The 23,633-nt window shown below is 32.7% G+C and overlaps 1 protein-coding gene across 3 annotated transcripts; it reads right to left on the reverse strand.

Annotated features, from left to right (window-relative positions):
- Positions 1-419: 419 nt before the first annotated feature.
- LOC138333123 (uncharacterized) lies at positions 420-17,138 on the reverse strand. Of its 3 annotated transcripts, none has more exons than XM_069281262.1 (19): positions 16,991-17,138; positions 15,995-16,110; positions 15,261-15,340; positions 14,373-14,413; positions 13,734-14,271; positions 13,411-13,439; positions 12,392-12,490; positions 11,374-11,493; positions 9,809-9,931; positions 9,318-9,401; positions 8,953-9,092; positions 8,411-8,497; positions 7,284-7,373; positions 6,747-6,863; positions 4,959-5,148; positions 4,098-4,238; positions 3,431-3,516; positions 3,026-3,096; positions 420-2,722 (listed from the first exon to the last, which is right to left on the reverse strand). In XM_069281262.1, exons 2-19 carry the CDS (start codon positions 16,076-16,078, stop codon positions 2,614-2,616), a joined length of 2,229 nt encoding a protein of 742 aa, XP_069137363.1. In that variant the 5' UTR covers positions 16,079-16,110; positions 16,991-17,138; the 3' UTR covers positions 420-2,613. The 3 variants fall into 3 exon arrangements, with proteins under 3 accessions (XP_069137363.1, XP_069137364.1, XP_069137366.1); XM_069281263.1 differs by having other exon boundaries at positions 15,995-16,150; positions 16,991-17,075; XM_069281265.1 differs by lacking the exon at positions 16,991-17,138 and adding an exon at positions 16,791-16,897.
- Positions 17,139-23,633: the final 6,495 nt, after the last annotated feature.

Below are 23,633 nucleotides of genomic sequence, written 5' to 3' on the forward strand. Positions count from 1 at the left end.
CCATAATGTTCATATAGCGCCATATATATAGTTAAAAGAAAACAAAGGTACCTTAATTACTTTAAAAAAAACATACTGTAAAACAAAATAAATGTAATAAAAGTTATAAAAGAAGAGATTGATATCCACATTAATTGCTACAATAACTTCCAAAATGAGTCAATACCTTCACTAAAATCATATATTCACTAAAACTCTTCATTGCAAACATGCTGGTCTGAAAAGACGAATCTTTAAAACGAATGGAACAAATGTTTTGCAGCCCTAAATCATGCTGTGTATGTTTGCAGGAATAAGAGAGAAGATAAATTAACTAGGGTTAGCTATGTTGAGTTTCTATAATTAAAATATATTTTAATACACATTAGCTATCAATAGCTGCAACAAAAATGTTATTTTAAAGAAAAACAACAACCATGTTTATTTCAACCTTTTTATTTTATGACAAATATGAAATTACATTCCACCTAACCAGGAACGATCAGCGCTTCATCAGTACTTCACATTATTTTCAAAAATGGTTCCAAATCCGTATTTCTAAACATCTGTTGAGGAGAAAACAAACAAGAAGCCTATTTCGGGAAGACAATGTAGTATTCTTTAAACTTTAAACTTGTATATAGACTATAGCTTTTTTCGTGCCAGACCTATTGCGCATAGACATTATTGCGCTAAACGAATTTACAATATATGTATGTCACTGGAATAGCAATTACTGCAAAGGTGCGAATCTACAATCTTGCTTACCTGGTAACCGATTAACTCTTTCATTGCGTTAAAGTAAGTGTTTTGCATCAAGTAGTCTATAGATCCTTTTTAGTTTCACTTTATTTCTTTCTTTTCCCTCAGTTTGAAAGGAATGTATATTTATGGCATTGCTACAATTACAATCTTTTTTATGTAAATCTGTATTTGATAGGAACTGCCAGAGTCGGGGCGCCCTAAGGTCAACTTCCCGTACAATATTTCCCTCTTTAGTGATACTTGATTTATTTGTCTATTTAATTTGTTTTATACTTCTATTCCGAAATTATGTTTCCCCTCTTAGACACGCCCTATTCATACTGGTCTGGTGATTGCTAGGATGTATTGGATAGATAAATAACAATTAGCCAATTTAGTCTGAGATTAACATCGTCCAATTGAGCATTCTGATTTTCAAAATCTTGGACATTCTAACACTTGAAATTTTAAATAACAGTCACTTTGACATTAAAAGAGACGACGCTATAAATAGCATTGAAAATCCCATTTTGTTAGATACAATTAAATATGTTTAGTTTTAAAAAAACGCATGTACATCGCCATCATTGCAAACCAGACACATGATCAGAATCGGAAGTCAAAATGAAAACAATAGAAAAAAAAAGAAATTATGTTAATTGACAATGTAAAAAAAAATCAGGAGAGCTTCTAATGGTCCTCGGGTTGTATGTAAACATATAAAGAATTAGAACTAAAAACAAAACGAAAATATCAAGCGCTTTGTAGCTATAATAAAGTAGGTATGGAACCCCATGACCAATCTTATTTCATTCTTCAATCACAAAACATAAAAGACCGTCTAATTTGCAATCCACAAGTTTCATCGCATTTGGTGACTCCCCGGGTTAAAAATATATATAAAATAATCTTTTTATGCACAGTTGATCAATAGAGCAATATATATATTATTTTAAATTCTGACATAGATTGACGGTGATCAATTATGACATATACTGACGACATCACCGATAAATATAGTAATATCAGCTTATGATCAGTGCCATGCTTTTTTCCCTATCTTTGTTGCCTTATTGGCTTACACATACATATATAACAGGGGTTATTATCAATTCCACATATAATTGATAAATACCCTTTTGACAATAAATCAATAATTTCAGTTGTTATTGCATGACAAATTTGAAAGCAATAAAAAACTTTCTGTCTCTGAACCTTTAACAAACAACTTTATATGAATGTATTCATGACGTATTGGTATTTGGCATTGATTCTCCTGTATACACTATCAGACATAATCAAAGTACATGGTATTTTATATAACATGTCCCGATTTTTAACTGTTTCTCATAATTGCCCGAAATAAGACGTTATGGAAACCAAGCTACATGTATGCCATCATTTGTTTGAATACAATGGAATACAATAGTTTACAGCTAAGGTTTCATAATAAAACATGGCGTCATTAACGACATCACTAAAATAATAATACACTCGTTTTTACAAAGTTGCATTTGATCAAAACTTACATTATTGTCGTAAAATCATTATTTCAACGATGAAACTGCGTCAGAGATGAATTTTAAGAAGGTTAATGTACCTAAATGTAACATAGAAAAAAAAGATATTGTTTTCCTTACATCCATATAGCAGTTTGAATCATTTTTAATTTGCTATGATAATGTTACTAATATCGACATACAAAATGCAGTATGTAGTTTAATGTTTAAACGTAATTTGTTAAAACAATCATATGATTAAAATCAGTCAAGATTGATAAGCGGATTTAAAGATGTAGTTTCAACCAGATTTGGCCGGCAATAACGTGTTCATGAGTCTTCATTATGATGAATTATGGCCTTTCAGTACACAGTAGCTTATCAAACATGCTTATGGAGGTGGAAGGAATGATTCTATTCGGAGCCCCTCTCCTTCGGGTGCCGAATGACTATTGCTTGGACCTTCGGCCTGTGAACTGGAAGACTGTGTTTCATCCGTGCTGTAGGAAATATCAAAATATGTGATAAGTTAAACTTAAAGATTATGAAATTCGTATAAACCAAACAAGTATACAACTGTTATGGCATTTGGATAGGCAATTCATAAAACACCATAAATGTTGAGAACTTTCAGTTTGTGTTCACATAGAATCATGTTGTATGCTAAACTAAAATTATCAATCAATACAAATTATTACTACCTTTAGAATTTAAGCTTTTCATATTTTCACCAAAGTAAAAAATAAATTATGATAAACACATTGAGGACTCAGTTAAGCAGTCTTCATAACAAAAAAACCTACCAAACTTGGACTTCAAATAAACCATCTGATCCGAACTTGTACTCTTTAAACTTTTTATTAGGCCATCGAACCTGTGTCAGATAAAGAAGCAATATAATGATTTTATTGTAAGTATAAATAATAAATAATAAGAATAATTAGAAAATAATACTGATTTAAAAAATGGCAATTAATATTTGGTTTGAATAGATATTTAAACGTATGTTTGTAAAACGGATCAATTTTTGAAATGCGTATCATTGTTGTTTTGCAAAATGACACTTTTGTAATCGCAGTGCAAAAATAATTTTGATAATTCGATGTTTTTGTGAGCAAGACAAATATAAAAGTTAAAAGAGTGGGTCTTCTACACACAGTGGCTTGTAATTTACAGAAAGTACGATATTCTGTCTGAAAGTGACTTACGATGACTGTCCCGTCTTGGTGTACCCTCGTTACCACGCCCATTGTCCCTTCCCCACCATCCTCGTTACCATTCGTCCAATTATCACCTGTAAACAAGTACGATATTTAACAATTTCCTCTAAAACAACTAGATTTAGCTAGAACGAATACAATACATAGATATACATAATTATGTCAGGGTATGATTTATCCTACTAGCAAAAAGAGGAACTATTATGACTTATAAGAGAAAAACAGTATTTTAAAAAGTCATTTTATGATTTTTCAGCTCACACCTGACATGATTGGCTTTTCATACATGTCAATATTGTTTATTCAGAGGAAATAAAAGAGGAGAATAACATCCCTGATAAAAACCGGTTAGGGTGTCTCATTACAACACGTATAACATTAATGACCATTAATTATGAAAGACAAATAAAAAACATATACTGATATCCAAAATAATAGCATTGCACTTTTTCATTGGTGTAGCTACGAATAAATATCCCGTACTTAATTTGTGGTTTTTTTAAATCGTCTTTGCAAAACATATCTATAACATAAGAAGGTTGAAAACGTGCCTTTTATCTCAAATCGTAATTATATCAGCACATTTTGTTTCTCTATACTCTTAAAACTGATTAATTTTCTTAAATCTTGAATTCACTAGGAAACATTGAAATACCTCTTTTGACGTAACATCCGGGTGCTACCATTTCGCCTCGTTTTAAGACTCTCCTCTCGGTTACGGGAACCACTTCACGTATGGTACCTTTGTAATTGTAGCAGTTTCGATGCGTGTTATCCCACTCCACCCACACCATGCCTAAATGATAAATAATTTATTAATACAATGTAATAAATATTATTGAAAACAATTTTAAATAATACAGTATGTCAAAAAATGAATATGAATGAAACATCCTAGATATACTATCAACGCACATATCATACAACAATAAATGTTTAGCGCAAAACCGATCATGAACATTACAGTTATCATGCATGATGGGTTATTGGTCATTTTAGGATACCTCTGTATAACATCATGGCAATCACACTTTAGTCCAACAAAACGTACATGCAACTCTACAAATGGGAGCAAAATTGCTGTTTAGTTTTATAGAAATGACTGACTCATTAATTCCACGGTTTTGTCGTTTATACTCATTTCGACGTTCCGTTTTATTGCTATCTCTAAATATTCTACCAAAAAATCCGTTTAACGATAGGTTTAAAAGGGTTAAATAGAAAGTATTCTTTTGATAGGATAGGTCAAAACGTAAATGCCATATCTCAACCTTATCATGATGACAAGTACATTATAATCCATCACAATCGGACCTTCCATAATGCAGAACCTGTCTATACAAACCGGATATTTTGGTACCAGCGGTATACACAGTAAAACTGTAATAATTCATTCACCCCTGAAATTCATGATGGACTGGTCTTTATGTATTGATTTTGAAGAGACTAAATATGATTTTAGGAGTTGGTGAGTTAAGAAGTAATGATACCATATACATCGTATATGCAGACATACCTGATCTGCCGTGACTACAAACTGTGCCAGCCCCATGGTCATCTTGATAGTCCGGGTAATGCCACTCTGGGCCTCGGCGTACACGTGTCCCGAGTGGAGGAAGGTCAGGGTCGTGCTCAGAGGTAGTATGTTCCTCTGATTGTCCGTCTACTGATTTTAACAACTGGGTAGCTATCTGTATCACGTCTTCCTATTATCATCAAGTAAATCATATTTAGAAGTCTTCGTTACAAAATAAAGTGAAATAAACAGTGCTTATAATATCTCAAAAACAATATTTAAAAAATTAAATATGCCCCACCGCCGACACTGAATAAATGCTACTCATCATACATGTATGAACAATAACTGAAGTTTGATCGTGTATGAATAAGTCTTATTAATACAAACGTACTTATGAACAAAAAAAATCTCTCTTGATGTATGTGCAATCAGAACTTTATTCCATAGTGCCAAGGATTTGTTTCGGGACGCAATTAATTTCAACTATTTATATCTTGAAGTAAAATTAGAAGCTCAAATTTTACAATGGTGGTAATATGACTTTTGTAACTGAAGAAAATTATTAATTCGTCTGCTCTTGTATTTGATAGCGAAAAACATCATTTTCCCGTCGTGTATCATCTTTTAATTAAATGTGCGAAACATTAAAAAAAGACAAGGCAAAGTAGGGTTCCTAATGGTTGTCCCACTTAAACAGTTAACTACCTATTCGTCTAGATCAAACATGTTATGTCTCTATTCGATATTAATAGCTTAATCGAACTGTTAAAAGTATAAAATTCTGTAAGTATTTATCTTTTTGATCTATACTAAGCCATACTGTCACATTAACGATAATTTCAATGGTACCGCAATTTTAATCTTTCTAAAATTGCCTGTTAATTTTTACTTAGTGACGTGTTACAGTAAATGTGGAATTTAGGCGAATGAGGAATTTTTTGCTAATAGCACGATGGTAGTTTGATCGCGAAAATTTCCTTGTCGTGTAAAATTTTGTGCATATAGAAACTTTGTTGTAAAAAGTATGAAAGCGTGTCCATCGCAAAAATAACACCACTGCGAGAATTTTATGCATGCAAATCGCGAAATCAACCACTCGCGAAAATATCCGCGTGTACAGAATGTAGAACATGTTAAATGTATACTATAGTGTATGTAATCAAACAATGCACCTTTGTAGATAGATTATAAAAGGATACCTTGTATTGTAAAGTGATTCCGCTGGCATAGATTTTGATGTTTTCAACTGTGTATGTCGTAAAGCCCTTCGACGTACAAAATATGTAAATATATTCGAAAAAACCTACCAAAACACCGATATATTTTTAAATAAGTTTCTTCGAATTGTTCAGTATCACATGAAAAAGGTCCTTGTTTGGAGGTCAAGTGAATCGAAACAAAACTACGACTTACAATAAATACCTGTCAAATGTCAATATATAACTAGAGGCCCTAAATTAGTAGCCATCATATGAATGATGGATTCCTTAATCACGTCACCACTGTCATACTTATTCACCAGTTGCATTATACACACAGAGGATAAACATTACATATTCATTTTTATTTCATTGACATTACAGGTAAATCGCAGGTAGCAGATCTTGATGGAAGTCCTATGGTGAAGCATTAATTCGATATCCTTAGTTGCGATGTAGTTGATGAGTTTCCTTATATGTACATTGATTAGAGTTCCGGTTGCGCGCTTACGTTTTCCGAAATAAAGTAAAAAAAAATACCATATTTATAGGATAAAAGGGGGAGAATGTTTTAAATCATCATAACCTTGTCCTCTGCAGACTCATTCGACAAATGAAACAATCTGAACAACGCCTCCACTTCTGAAGGGCTCTTCCCCTGAGCCATTTCAAAACAATTTCTGCACAAATCAGCAGCGCGGATCTGAAAATCATAGATTGATATTCTGGTATGATAAAATTCAAACATGTTACGATGAACAGTATTCATTGTATGAAAAACAAATAGCAAGAAGTGATAATGCATATCGAGACCGTCAAAATTAAAATGGATAATTTATTATATCAGATTGATTTGAAGTTTTATGTTTAGAGATGTTTTTAAGGGAGCGATACTCGCATGGTTTTGAAAGCGTTAAAAAGGCAACATCGTTTTCCGTCATCATAATGGCATTCATTGTGTAAATAGATCATTATAATAGAATATTTCAAGTTTAAACAGAAAATATGGGGATATTCCAAATTGAAACTTGCAATGTGATTGGATATTTCAAACTGAAATAGATAATATGATTGGATATTTCAAATCAAAATTTACTATTTGAGCAGCTTCATTAAACCTTACCGATAGTGCGGACCAGTGAATCAATCGATCCCTTTTCAAACGTCCAAACACTCTTCCTCCAGATACTTTTGAAATTTCTTCCAAAGCTCTCTGAAATGTTTATAAATAATTGTATTTATGATACGTTCTTTAAAAGTCTGATCTTATGATTGCATCTTTATAATAAATCGCTTCAGCATATTGTCCTTCAATCACTATAGTAAAAGTTTTATTTTGAATTCATAAAATTCGGCCAGAGTCAGATTTACAGCTACTCGTGTATGTCCATTTACACGGTCAGTTGACATATCTACACGTATGTTAATCATTGTATGATTACTGATTTGTTCTGTATGTTCACTTGCGTTACACGGAATAGATACATTGTGTGGGCTGTTGGGGTATTAGATATCATGTATCATATCAAATACTGATGTTTAATCGCCCTGCTCTCGTGTTATGTTATTGTATGAGTACACATGCATATCTACTAAACATTATAGATAGAGCTAACCAGTGACACATACAGAGATAGTTAGACAGAGGCAGAGAGAGAGAGAGCTATACTGCAGCATACACTTTGTGTGTGGTCCCTTCCTTTTTGGGCCACACAGCGGCTATACTGTCCTTATAAATAGTTAATGTAAAATAATTATATGTCGACAGAACAGTAGAAGTTATTCATCACATAACCAACCCACAACAAAAACGACATACTGACACACACAACACAACAATCAAGAAACTGTGGAACCAACAACTAACATTAACTTTATCGAACAAGCCTCAAAATTCATTTTATTATAGCACTTTTAATTTTATTTGATTTTCAAATATTTCATTATTTCTTTCTATATTCAGTTTTTGAAACGTGAGAAAATGTTTAAAAGTTTTGTGATAAAAAAAACCTCGATGGCACATTTTATAAAACATCACATGCATAAAACTGGTTCCGTAAGCCTGAATATTTTTCTGATGTCTGGCGAAAACAAGAAAATATTTCATTCCAAGATAAAACATCAATTAAGTTACAGTATAAGGTTGTAAGAAACAAAAAGCGCCAAAAACACAAATCACTCCATTAAGTAATTTAAACAATCAAGCGTTTACTTAAGTTTGTTTCTATATAACTTAAAACGTTTAAATACCGTGTTCGCATTCCCTACGGGTACACAATACACAAAGTTCCGTCGCTTCTTTAAGTTTTTGGATACATGCTTCAAATTTCCCTCGACCTGAAAAAAAGAAAACTTTCATTGAAGAAAAACTAGCATATTTTTATCTTTTGTATATCAATCAAGAATATGTATTGACGATACATCGGACTAGAAAGCATAGGTCATTTTTCTTCTTTATATTTACTATAATTATTTTTTGATTTTTGGTTATTTGTTGTTTCATTAATATTTTTTTTGCAATAAATAAAATGTTTATACATCGTAATGTGTCTCATTTCAACTAAAAATAGAGTATTAGAATCTGTGATATTTTACTTTTGTCCCGCAGTCCACCTGGATTATTTTGATGTGTCATGTCATAAAATGCTTTGTTGTTATGCAATTCAGTATTTTAATAATATTACCTGTATGAAGCAGCCTTAGTATTAGAAAAGAACAAAACAGATGTATGAAGCAGTATCATGATCGTATACAATGCACCTTGTACATTACTATTCGCTACAGTTACCAACCCGTAAGCTTGCTCTCATTTCTTCGTCTTGAGCTCTCATTAAGTCTGGCCCAGTCTTGATATGATCGGGGGTTCCCATTCCGTCTGATATCAGGATAATTCTCGCACACACCGGTACAGTGCCCACAACGATATGGTCACCTTGTAAACATGGTACACAAACATAATAAATTGATGACAAATAAGTCTACCTGTCATTTAAATGAAGTATTTCAATTCAATGTTTACTTCTCGAAACTTAATCTCAGTGGAATTGATTTAAAGTAGAAATCGAGATATTTAGTTCCCAAAAGTAGACGATAATAAGATTTGACCATTATGTTTGATATTTTTGTTTTCCTTTTCATCCGTATAAAAAATACCTACCGTTGCCAAGACAACCGGCAAGAGCAACAAGTAAACCGCCGCCAATAGGACTTCGTCCTCTTGGAATCAAAGAGTGAATTTCACCTAAAATCAGAAAACAACAATATTGGTTATATCCAAGCTATTATTTTATATATAGTTTCCAAATTAAAATAGGTATCACTACAGTGTAAGATACGTCATTTCTTACATTATCGTTATTTCTTATAATAGTTTCGTATTTGAACTTTTTGAAAATTTAAATAAACTGTTAGACACATGTAAAATACTCAAGGAATTCGAGTTTAAGGAGTCAAGTTCGAATTAACGATCTTAAAATCATTTATGATGTAAATCCATTCAAGTATTTGAGTTAATTGCAAGTGAATATATGGTATAAAGTTATGTTGTGAATAAACTATGCTTCGAATTGAATTCGAGTTATAAAGATTTTGAATTGATGGGATTAAAACAATTATATTCAATTTTAAATTTAAATATTGTAAACTTACGCAGCGTTGACTTTACAGCTTGGTAGTCGGATGTTAGATGTAGCCAGACTTTAGTTACTACTCCGAACGTGGTAATAGATATGTTCTCAGTAAGGTCTTTCCTTTTAGCCACCTCCTCCACCCCTGAAGTTGAAAATAGGAAATTAAAATAGGTTCTAGGAGCACGTTCAAATTATACAAAATGCTAAAAATTGAGCATATCAAAACAGAATTTTTATTCATTATCGAACTTAAAGATGATACACCGCTGACACATGGGTTTGTTTTCTCTATAAAAATTCAGGAGCAGGCGATTTAGCATTTTTCTTCAGTTACGAAAGTTACTTACTTTTCACCATTACCACCATTGAAAATTTTTAGCTTCGAATTTTTTTTCAAGATATAGATACTAAAAATAATTAATTGCATCCCGAAAAAATTCCGTGGCACTATGTCCTTTAAGGAATGAAGTACTGTTTAATAATTTATTTAAATTAAATATTTTAAATTAATAATTAATTATTTCATGTTATTGTTTTTTGTGTTAATTAAACATATATATATATATACGATAAACACTAATTATAGTTCAAATGATGAGTATCGTTTGTGGTCCGTCGGCGGTGGAGCATCTTTAATTAAAGAAATTGATTTTTAGTTTGTTTTCAGAATTCAGTGCCAGAGAGATTAAGCAAGGCTGTATACAGACCCCGCATGTATTTGAATCAATGTACAATTTAAATTGGAAAAAAATATAGGGAGCACGTTCAAATGATAAAAAATGCCAAAAAAAAGAACAGAAAGTTACTTACTTTTCACCATTACCACCATTGAAATTTTTTAGCTTCTAATGCTTTTTCAAGATATAGATACTAAAAATAATTAATTGCATCCCGAAAAAATTCCGTGGCACTATGTCCTTTAAGGAATGAAGTACTGACTACGTATGCACCAAAGGCAAAATTAATTATTTCATGTTATTGTTTTTTGTGTTAATTAAACATGTATATATACGATAAACACTAATTATAGTTCAAATGATGAGTATCGTTTGTGGTCCGTCGGCGGTGGAGCATCTTTAATTAAAGAAATTGATTTTTAGTTTGTTTTCAGAATTCAGTGCCAGAGAGATTAAGCAAGGCTGTATACAGACCCCGCATGTATTTGAATCAATGAACAATTTAATTGGAAAAAAATATGTGGAGCACGTTCAAATGATAAAAAAATGCCGAAAAAATGAACAGATCCCGATTTATCGAAACAAAAACATTGGTTTAAGTCAAAACTTAAATTTGATATTCATTGTGCAACTTAACTAAAAGAGATTGTATTTGAGTTTGTTCCCAGAATCCATTGCCAGAAGGATTAAACAAGACTTGTCATATATATAGACCACGTAGATGTATATATATGAATCAAAGCAGCAACTCGAAAAGGGAATATAAAATGGATGGGATGGTAGATACTGACTCCAATGTTGTCAGTCAATGTCAGTAGTTATGCTGTTGTGTTTTAGGCAGAGAAATTCCATAAGTCGATAAAATCATGATTTACTTTTATTTCTTCAATTCCGAAATGATAAATACCTTCAACGTATTTCATGGCAAAGGACATCATTTCCTCAAATGGCTCCCCTTCCATGCTTTGGGATATGTCTAAACACAGGACAACGTCCGGGCCTTTTTTCCGGATATAGCGATGGGTATCTATTAAAACAGAATATAGCAAAATTTTAAAATAGAAATATTGAAACAAATTTGAAAACGGATTTTGGATATTTTGTGATTAGAATGTAACTTTATATACATATATAATGCATTAGTCGATTTAATACATAATAAAACTTAATAATATTAATACCAATATTGTAAAATAATAATATAGAAACAGACTTTAACAGGTGTTTTAGGCATTTAAATTTCATATAATACAAAACATATTACTATTATCATTTGTTCATTTACTTTAATAGATCAATGTGGGGGAAACGTCCCTATGTTCGTGCGGAAAATGCCCCTTTGCATAATTACAACTAACTATGCGGCATAAGAAGAACAAGAACAAATGACGCATACCAAATAAACAAAGACTGTTTTCATGCTAATTTCAGAAACAATGACGATAGTATTGCAAAGCACTTGAAGAATTTATTTGCAGTCGCGTCCTAGAACTTCTTACCGAAAAAAACTTAATGGTGGACATCTGTTATCTTAACATGAAGAAAACAGAGAAAATACTCTTTTATATTTGAATAGGAAGGATAGTCTATTCTTCTGATCACAAAATGTTATAAATCCTTGGGAAACCACGGATTTTCCTACATTTTGTGACCCTAGAAAGAATATCCCTATCCTTCATATCAACACATGAAAGGGTTTTATACTGTAAAGCGCTTTATATCAGCGGGGTCAAATTATTTCGCAAATTTTAAATTTTACGATTCACTAATTCCTATACCTTTTAAAACTATTGCTCTTGTATATTTTAATGAAATATCTGAATATTTCGCTGGTGTTAAAAATTCGCGAATTTCAGTGAAAATGTGAATACAGCAAAAATAAAGCAACCGCGAATGTACCCGCTATACAATTAGTATATACTCACCTTTTTCTTTCTCCTCTTCTGCATAGGAATGCCATTGTTGCCAGGCCAGATCGGCCAGAAAGGTGTCACCATGTTCCCCAATACTATCGGTACTTAGACCTTAATGCATACAAGTTATAAAATTTATGATGCTACCATCGTAATACTATGTCGTTTTCAAATATATAGTGTTGTTGCTTATGTGATAAGTTTATTGCAATTACACAAACGTCCATTTACAGTTGTGTAACAACTGTGATGTTAATTGTTTTAGACTTCAAGGACTTTATATTGTAAGTCTAATATAAATTGCAGTTGTTCTATATTAACAACTATTATTTTGATTTAATAGCTTTAACAGTGATAATGATTTTATCTACATCTGCATCTGGTGTTACTATTTAATAATTTTACTAATCAATTATACTACCAGGAGACCCCGTATGAGATTAGCTGTGCTAAACATGACTTGTAGCCTCGGGAAATAGAAAATAGTATCATTTTATATTACTTTCCACTAGAGTCAAACTTTCGTTATTCCTAACATTTGCAATGAGTCACATAATATGAAATTTAATGCAAGTAAATGATATAGTTATTCCAACGTACGTAACATTTGAGAAATGACATATTTCTTCAGAGACTCAGCTATGTGGTGAAATTTAGTTAAACGTCTGACTCCAGTTTCAGACCTTAAAGATATTCCTAAATTACAATTCTCATTAAAATATACAAATATATAGCGGAAAACTTCGTTCGAGAGCCATTCGCAACAATTGCAATTCCTTTTTATGTAGATTACACGATAAGTTGAAAATATGCAATATTTTCTATCGTCAGATGAGTCATATTCATATTTACGATTATGTCTGGTTTTTACCTAATTAACAATATGGATATTGCCGCTTATGCAGTTCGCGTATATTCTTGAATGTCTAAAATGCGTTCCCATTCCCTTGAATGTTTTCATGATTAAAGGTCACCTTAGAAATATAAATGTTATGGTCTCGACCTATTTTCATCTCTTTATTTTTACTTACCTGGAATTCGCTTGTTATCCGTCTCGAATCTAAAATAAAATAATACCGTCAATGTATATTTATAATAGCACAATCCGTGTTCAATTCATGTTTTAGGAAACTTCAGATGACGAATATTTTCATTCAACTGTTAAGATTCACTCTTTACAGCAACAATGATTTTTACAAATACTCAACAAGGATCATATTGAATGCGGATGGAAAATATACGGACAGAAAAAAATCATCAAGAGTTTAAAGTACATAATTGAAACCGTACACACAGTATAGGGACCTTGAAAAATATTTGGTTTCAACTAGGAAATGAGTTACGTAAAAAGTACCTTGCTTCCTGTTCCCTGATACGGACAGACATATGCTTGACGTTGCCATGGTTGGGGTCGAAAATAGACTTTATATTCACTCGTTGTTTATCTTGCTTTAATCTCTCTTCATTGTGTCTATTGTCAGACGAAAGCTCTGTTCGCCGACTTTTAAAACCATCTTTGTTGACGATGGGTGGCAAGTCAGGTAATGGCGCCGACGATTCCTCTGTGGAACGTCCCTGTGTGATTCTGCGACTATTTTGAACGTTCCTTTTTACGCGTAGGTCGTCACTTTCTGTCGACTGTTTCACTTTCGTATTACGTACCAATTTGTCTCTTGGATGTGCGTTTTCCGTTCTGGCATTCCTTCCTGGAGATCCAACGTCAGTATCATCTCCGGTTTTAGTTTGTTTTGGTTGTTGCTTAGCATTCAATAACCCGTTGACCACATCATCAACTTTGCTGCACACTCCTTTGACAGATGTCTCCAGTTCCAATAAACTCCTTTCTCTTGCATCCATCTCTTGTCCTAGTCGCGTTGCTTTCGCTTTCATATCTGTAATAAAATACATTTTATCGATTAAATAGCATCAGGTATAAAAAAACACATGAAACTTTATTAGATTGATCGTATTAACGACAGAGATGAGATCATACCTGTTATCATCTGTTCTGTATCTGCAAACTTAGTCTTCTCACTAAAACAAAAAGGACGTAATGAGAAAAAGATCCACAGTTCAAATACATTATGTCTATATATTATTACAAGTTTGTGAACAATTAAGTGAAATTGATAATTCATGGTTAATAATTATTAATATTATAATTATTATGAATTATTATGAGCTTCAGGTACCGACAATTGAAGAGAAATTATAAGATAAGAAACAAGAGTTATTGTTTAAAAGATTTTTCTCTTGATTCTGTTTTGAGTGTAGGGCGTTAACAATTGTGCACAGAGAGTAGAATGGGGTGCATATTGAAATAACAAACATATTTGTTACAGAAGACACCACTTAGTAAATAATTCATATGATTGCATTACAATTCTCTAGTCATATCGTATTCCGTAGGTTCCATTACCTCAAATAGAGGGTTGGGCCATCTTAGGGGGAGGGGCATTTATATGTGTGAGGTTATTATAACCGGCGGGGCAATTATAGGGGAGAGGAGAGATAATTGGAATGAGGCGATGATAGGGGAGAGGAGAGATAATAGGAATGAGGCGATGATAGGGGAGAGGAGAGATAATAGGAATGAGGCGATGATAGGGGAGAGGAGAGATAATAGGAATGAGGTGATGATAGGGGGTCATGGTATCCATTAGTTTACATTTATACAATATCAACAATAACAAATAGAGTCGTGTTTGCAGTAAACCAGATACTATCAATTAAGCACACATATAGATAAACCTTTATAATTATCATACTTCGGAACACACATTGCAAAAAGATAAAGTGGTTATGGTCTTCATTCAGAGTGGAAAAAAAAACTATTTCAGAGAATTAAAATTAATTAAAACGCCTAAAAACGTGCACTTACTTTGCCCGGATCTGAATTTGCTCCATGACCTTTCCATTTGTTTCTTCCACCTTCTCCAGTACTTGACGGATAGTGTGGAGCTAAATGGTAATATTTACAAATGCAGTTATTAAAATATCTATCAAAAATATCCATTAGTACATATACACAAAAAATTAACCTATAAATAATAATTACATGGCAAAGATTGTTCATAGAAGGCATTTCAAGTCTAATTTATGCCGTATTTGTTATTTTGTTTTTTTTATGTAATCTGTTTCTTGTCTTTTTGATCCCTTTGCTGTTCTAAAATCGACCCATATATGTAGCAAGCAATGCGAATAAATACACAAACAAAAATAAAAGCATTTTTCCTTCAGAACTAAAACCTTTGAAGCGTTCAAATGGGTAAGGCGTTTTGTATCCCAAAGTAAAGTACTATTGATGCCATTGCAATTGATCAAAATTTGAGGATTTTATTAGTATTTGATAGACATTTAGTATCTGTGAAGATGGCAGAAAGCGTCACTTTCCTTGTTGGGTATATCTTTCTATCGTTCAGTTCCTAAGAAGTGTTTGTGTTCACATTCATGGGACAAAACAAATACACTAGCACGCCAAAGAAAACTTTAAATACAGCAATGGCCTAATAATAAAACACCTTCACTGTCAATTGGTAACCCATCATTTGGCGTCTGAAATCATTGAAGGTAACATCAGTTGTATAATTTGAAATGATTAAAAGAAACACTTACTTGTGTTAAGAAGTCTTGGGCAGACAACGTTATGGTACTTTTGCTGTTCTCCATCATTGTGTTGTATCCCGCGACCGTCGTCATGGTAACCAAAATCTAATCTGTTTTATCTAGAACTGTTGATAAAGATTTTGTATGGATGACCAATGGTTTCCACTAGACCCATTAGAACAAAATAACAGAATGAAAATATGATGTTAAGTATTTAACATTAAAACATATTGTTTTAGCTTTATTTTTGCTTTAAGACAAAGGTTGGTTGATACAAATGTAGCTGTACAAAATGAAGGGGGATAACTTCCTAAATAGTCGACAATTAAGTTCGCTGAACGTGTACATGAACGTTTCGCGGAAATAGTTCATGGCGTTTCAGGAAAACAGATGACAATGTGAACAAAACAAAGACCATGCAATAACTAAATTAATACTACGCATGTATATTATTTTATGGAGTACCGTTATAATTGTACTGAGACTAAAATAGGCATCACATATACATGTATAAGATATTCTTTTTAGTTTATGACATGAAACTGAAACAATTTCGAGTTCAAACGTTTTGTAAAAACTAAAATGATAGGCTTAATACTTTCTACTTTGGCTGCACATGCATTCAGGTTGTAATTTACTTCTGGTGTCAATACATTTGTATATCAGTTCTGGTGATTCTACTTTCATTTTCAAATCAAGTATTCAGTTGTTGTCTGATTTGAGGCTTTCTGAATCAATGTCCATCTACGATTCATGTATCTATATGACCATATCATTCATCAGAATACATGTATGTGTACTATACCTAGGTAGCCAACGGTTGACCTGCAGTAGGCCTAGTCCGCTGTCGACTAGTTTGTTTACTCCTAACTCGGCCACGGAAATCGACACCAAAATCTAGGTCAGCGTGACGAATAAACATGTAGGCCTATAGCTATCTACATGTTACAAATACATAACAAGCTAATTGATGATATATGGGATAGTGTATAGGTATAAACTTACGTTTTACAGACACATTTCCTTGAATCTTTGCTTTACTGGTTGATCTCCTTACTGAGAAGGACGGGGTTTACCCAACGTACTATAAATAGATATATCACTGTTATTTAAAGTAACACAAAACTGCCACGTGATTGACTATTTGTGAGAGGCCCCCGTGCAGGGTTTTCCGTTATATTGGGCCTACGTGTTAAAGCACATTTCAAGAAGCCAATACGCACACTTTTACAAGCACATATAACAATTCAGAATAAATTATTTAGATTTGACTAGCTTATTAAATTTATTCATATACTGTTGCGTATTGTGTATAAATCATACCTAAACTAGCTGTCGTCTATACTTTTATCATCACTTTAGTTCATCTATCTACTCATGACTCGTTACGTATATCCATCATACATTAAATGCTAAGACATCTCTCTAAAAATTATATATTATAAATTTAGTGTCGATGATTGACAAGCGCGTTGCGTTGAAAACTCTCGTTTGGAATGAAGCCATGCAATCGTATATCGTTACATCAATTATTAGTTTACTTATAATCCTTTCCTTTCTACAAAATAAAGTATGTGATATCTTGTATCATTGATCCAAATTAAAAAAAAAATGAAAATAAAGCAGGAGGAAACACACAAGTGTTTATTATTATTTTCCTCTTCTTTTCTCGCTGCAATTAATATAGTCCTAAGTATGAATATGAATTCAGTGCACGCATTTTGTTTTAAGAAAAATATAATGTCTTAACCATTATTCTCTGATCTGATATTATTAACAAGCTATGCTGTCAGATTATTATGTAAGTCTGCAAATGCAAATGCACATTTAAAGTAAAGGAGGTCTTTACAATCCAATTGACATTAGCTTTTACTGCTCATTTTCTGTGATGAACCATTTATCTCTTTGATTAGTTACCTGGTTGATATTTATTAATGTCACAGACAGAAGAAAAAGTTATTAAATGAATACTGGAGCATTGAGACAACCCGTCTGGACGACAAATACATTCGCTTATTTAATAATATTATAATAGATGTCTTGATAATTATTCTCTGATCTGATATTATTATCAAACCATGCAATCAGATAATTATACTCGCTTATTTAACGTTAATGTTCCCATATATATAATCACGAATACTGTTACTCATAATGCAGAAATACTTACATGCATTATTTTTGGATTATATTTTTCTAATGTTCGGTTAGTAAAAAACAATGATCCGTTATTTTTATAGCTAACTCATATCCGTAATCATGATTTTATATGTATTTTCCCACTTCTAAGTTGTCATTTGCCCGATTATTCATTAAATGTGTTTTTAATGTAGAAGAACGTTTTAACTAAAAAGAAATACAATGATCTATTATTTTTAAAGCGAACTCATATCCGTTATTATGATTTTATATGTACGTTCTCACTTCTAATCTGTAATTTGCTATGATTATTAATAAAATGTGTTTTTAACTAGTTGGGCGACACCTGAAGGAGTGTCGCGGATGAAATGATGAAGAGAAATGGGAGATAACTCTTGTTGTTATTCTTAAAAGGGACCAATTTCATAAGGTAATGGAAAATATACCAGAGTTTGAAGTCATATCAGGATTTTAGTCTATTTGACCCGTGTGACCATCTCATACTGATAATTCTGACAACATTTGACTCATTTTCTATTACAAATGACCAAATAATGCTCAAAAATGTGTTTTACCTAGGGGGTAAACTTGACCCCCTCCCCAGGGGGAAACGTGAATCCATCTGTGACGAGTATTTGAGTCCACTATTTCCGGAATTTTAGAAGATTGTTGAAGTTTTAGCCTAATTGACCCCTTTTGGCCCCAACCCCAGGTCCCTAGGAGACCATATAATTCAAAATTTGATTGACCTTTGGCAATGAAAGATCTCTGCAAAATTAGATTAGGTCACTGGAGACTTCATCTCAGGTGACTTCAAAACTGAGTCCTGCATAGACTTCCTTTCAAGATTACAGAGAAAGTGGCACCCAACTTCAAACCAACACATATGTACAGTGAACCACATTATACAATTTCTTTGATGTACGTTAAATGATCTGATTACCTGTGTCTTCTGTTGCCTGCAGTTTCATTGACCGATTTGTCAGGTGTAATATAGCCACGCCTCTACCCGCAAACACTTGTGTTTCTATTCAATGTCGAAACAAACAATGCGGTTTGATTGACAGTTGGCAATCAGTTTAATATGAAATAGTGCAGGGATAGATAGTATGTCAGTGATAGTAACCCCTGGCGTATGGAGAAGGATTAGGCTATTACTCTGAGCAGGCTCTTTTCTTAAGTAAAGGTATATCTTAAATAAAAGAATGTGGCATTTTATAATTGTCCCTATGACATACAATTAAGCAAGGAGTTCATCATAATTGCTATTGCTGCCTGGAATATGCATTTTCATGAATAATCATGTAAAAGTCTCTGCTAGCTACTCCCATTTTATCGAAAAATAAGTAAAAAAATTGGTAATAATAGACAATATCGCCTAGCTGGACACTCATTCTCTTACAAACACATACATTTTAGAGAACAAGAAATGTTAAACAGTTTTTTACAGAGAAAAAAAAACCAAAATAAAACTACTGCTATAATCAAGCTAAAATAACCAGAATTCATTTAATATGGACTATTTCGTTTCATAATGACATGGCATCAAAGATTTGAAAAATATCATGTACTTACATGTATACATGTATATACACGAATAATCATGTAAAAGTCTCTGCTACCCCCATTTTATCAATAAGAAACTGTTTTTCCTCATGTAGATAAAAAAAAATTGTCATAATATAGACAATATTGGTCTGACCGAATACTCAATCCATAACAAAACATACATTTCTCTGTTTTCGCAAATTCTTTTAGTGATATTGAGCATTTTGCTAGAAAAAATACCTTAAAAAATAAACAAATAAGCCAATTACCTCCCTTTATCCAATCCAAATGAAAACTGTTCATGTGAATATTTAAAGAATATAAAGTTTTTTAATTAAAAACCCACGTACCCTTTTAAGTCAGTTGTCATTTTCAACCCTTGATGGTATACAAATGTACATGCATCTGATCATACTTACATAAGATATTTAACAATATAATATGCTTTAATCAACAAATGCCTTGGAAATGTATAATGCTAATTGGAATTTCATGTTTGGCAATTAGGGTAATGGGTTAAATAACTTAATAAGTGCCAATCTTTCTAATTATCATAACATTTATGAGACCTTTTATATGAACTCTTTTCGTGGGGCCACAGTGGCCGAGTGGTAAAGATGTCCCGACATATTACCACAAGCCGTCCACCTCTGGGTCACAAGTTCGAATCTGATGTGGAGAATTTCCCAGGTACTGACAACTGGTCGTTGATTTTTCTCCGGGTTCTCCGGCTTTCTTCCACCATCAAACCTGGCACATCCTTAAATGACCCTGGCTGTTAATAGGATGTTAAACTAATAAAAAAAGAGAACTCTGTTCTACATCCGAATTGGAACACATATGGTACCAGGTAATTAAATTATTTTAAATCCTTGATACTGTTGAAGGATATGAAAATCAGTTAAATAAATCATCACATTAAGGATCTATTTGTAGCTTTTATACATACGCAGAAATGAATTACCTGGTATACCTTTCATGCTTCTCTTTTGTTTTATTAATCATTTACATGAATAGATAACACAGCATATTTATTTTTTATATTGAGGAAGATTACCTATATATACACACATTTTTTTGTATATACATGTAGGTACTAGTATTTAAAATAGTTACTGTTTCCAAGTGTTATTCATTACAGATGAAAAAAATGTCAAGAGCAAGCAAATCATATACATATATTTAAAAGTCTATACCTTAACCGAAATAGCTTTCAATTTATTAATTTAAAAAAAAAAAAAATTTGATTTAGAAAAAATTTGAAAAAATTTCTCAAATTCAAAATTTATCTGTTTCTAAAATGCTTAAAACTGATGAGGCTGTTACAAGTTTGACATTCACTACTGTATAGTGAGTGTTATAACTAGGTCGCCTTTTACCTAGATACTGTATGATATTAAAAAAACCCAGAAAAACTGTTGTTATCTTGGAAATAAAATGTCAAAATATCCTTTAAGGCTCGTGGTATATCAAATTTTATCAATTTAAGTTTCATAAATTTCAAATGATGTAGCCATGAGTGTAAGATTCTTTTTATCACATAACTAGTATTAATCAAAACATAGTCAAAATTTCAGTAATTCTGACAGGAAAAAAGGGCATCCATGGTGCTTAGTTTAAAGCGCACCTTGACCTCAATAAATGTATTAAATGACCACCAGATCAGAGTACAGGGGGCACCAAGAAGATATCAACAACTTCCTTTACAAGGAAAAATCTTACAAATTTTCTTGAACTTTGTTGATTTAACTCTAGACCTATTGAATCCTTGAGAGAATAGCCAGGGCTTAAGCTCTGGGTCAAAATTTGGATTACTTTCAATTCTGTTTTATGTAAGAGTGGCGAAATCAGGCTTGAATTCAACCGAGATAATCATACAACATCACAGACGTCATTAATATCTACGAAGCCACAATAGTGTTCGTCTTACAAAATTTATGACATGACCGTATATAACATAGCTAAATGGGTCAGTGTGATATTATACATGTACCGGGGTATGCTAATTTTCACAACGCGGGTCAATCTGAAGATTCCTGTCGGCATCCTAATTAGGCATCCTAATTATTACGCAGTAGTTGACTATCTCTATACACAACACAGCAAAATTGTGAAATGAATTTTCATTGTTAACATTATTGACCTCACCCACCCAGTCTGTACAGTAACTTAAGCCTAAGCAATTATTATGTGTCATTATTATGTATGCAGTGCATACAAATGTACATGTATCTACATGTAATAATGTTGATCATATCCATTGTCAAACTTCATTGTTACTATTTTTTCTGGTTTGTTTTCTTTAGTTGTCTAATATTCAGATTACTTAAAGGCGTTTCGGTACCTTCTGAAAGTCATTTCGCCATGCTTACTTTATGATACCGAAAAGACTTCCGCATGTACCGAAATGACATGTAACGAAGCTAGGCCTACTGTGTGTGTGTGTGTGTACGCTACATGTGAGCCTACGCACTAACGAAACGATATGTGCATTACTTTATGGTTTAACTACTAGCAATTTAATCATATGATCAAACAATATATTAGGAGATACATATATTCAAACGGCATATGCCTCAAAGGCAGTACAAATGTCAGTTTACGTGCTGTTAAGCCACGATTTAGAACGCATGCATGGTCCTGTTGTCAGACAGTCACTCGCGATGATGATCATAAACAGATTGTAAACAGTAGCCTAGCTACCTAACGTTATATTTCAGGCCTACAAAAACAATCAAATATATCTGATAATACTAATATCCACCGATAACGATATTGATGTCTATAACAAGTAAAATGAACAATTACTTACCTGATAATGCCGGATTTAACTTGAACATCAAGGCGGCTTCAACGTTTTTACTCAACCGGATACAAACAATACACATTCCTCACAGGGGGCGCGATAGTCTGCGCCATGATTTTGTGCATTCGAGACGGTGCACACAGCTCCATTTCATTGTTGCACTTTTTGAGCGCATTTTGTAACATTAATGTGATGATCAGTGCATAAATTATTTACGCATTTTAAGATTTTTAGTTAGTTCCACAGAAAATTTCATAAATATCACTCATTTTTAAATGGTACATTTGCCGGTCCAATCGTTCAGAATAGCTCCGAAGGAAGGCGCCTGGGACCCCGAAATATCTCGTCTGTTGTGGAAATTTACCGAGAACCTGCGAAATACCACCATTATTCAAGACTGTATTGGGGTCGTTGTATGTAACATTTCCAAAAATCAGACATACCGTTTTGTTCAGAATTACAAGGACTATTTATATGTAGAGTCTCAGATTGTTAAGTTTTTTTTAATTATTTCACTAGGACGAATTAAACAGAAACCAGTGATCAAAATGCCGATTTTTGCCTGTTTGACCTAAAAAATATCCCCTTTAATGAAATTTCGTAGCTGACACGATTATTTCAATCGATAGATCACGCTGAGATTAACTTACATTCAAAATTTCAGCAAAATATATCGGTTAGTTTCCTTATTACCCAAATCGCGAAAATAAGCGGATTGATAGGTTTATTTAGCCGTGTTAACATTTCGTTCTAGAACGAAAACTCTGTTGTCACAGAGTTGTCGTTCCATCTCTTCATTTCATATGTAGAAGAATGTTTTAATTTTAAAAGAAATACTTTCCTGTATTTTAAGAAAGGTGTTAATATTATAAAACTATTGACCTAGTTTCAGGCGAATATGGCGATAAATCAACACGCGAATGCTTCCGCTCAATGGCTCCAGTAGAACTTAAGAAGTTTTAAATATGTTTTCAAGAAGACGGCTGTGGTAGCCATCTTGGATTTCGGATTGACCCGAGATTAGTAACACTCGGGACCATGTCAGGAGAAATCATTCCAATTTCAGCTCAATCCATTTGATGGAACTTGAGAAGTTGAAAATGTGAGAAGTTTACGAGCAGCGTAAAATGACCTAATTAAAACACGTTCAAATTG

This window comes from Argopecten irradians, chromosome 10 (assembly GCF_041381155.1).
Source record: "Argopecten irradians isolate NY chromosome 10, Ai_NY, whole genome shotgun sequence".
Lineage (NCBI taxonomy): Eukaryota > Metazoa > Mollusca > Bivalvia > Pectinida > Pectinidae > Argopecten > Argopecten irradians.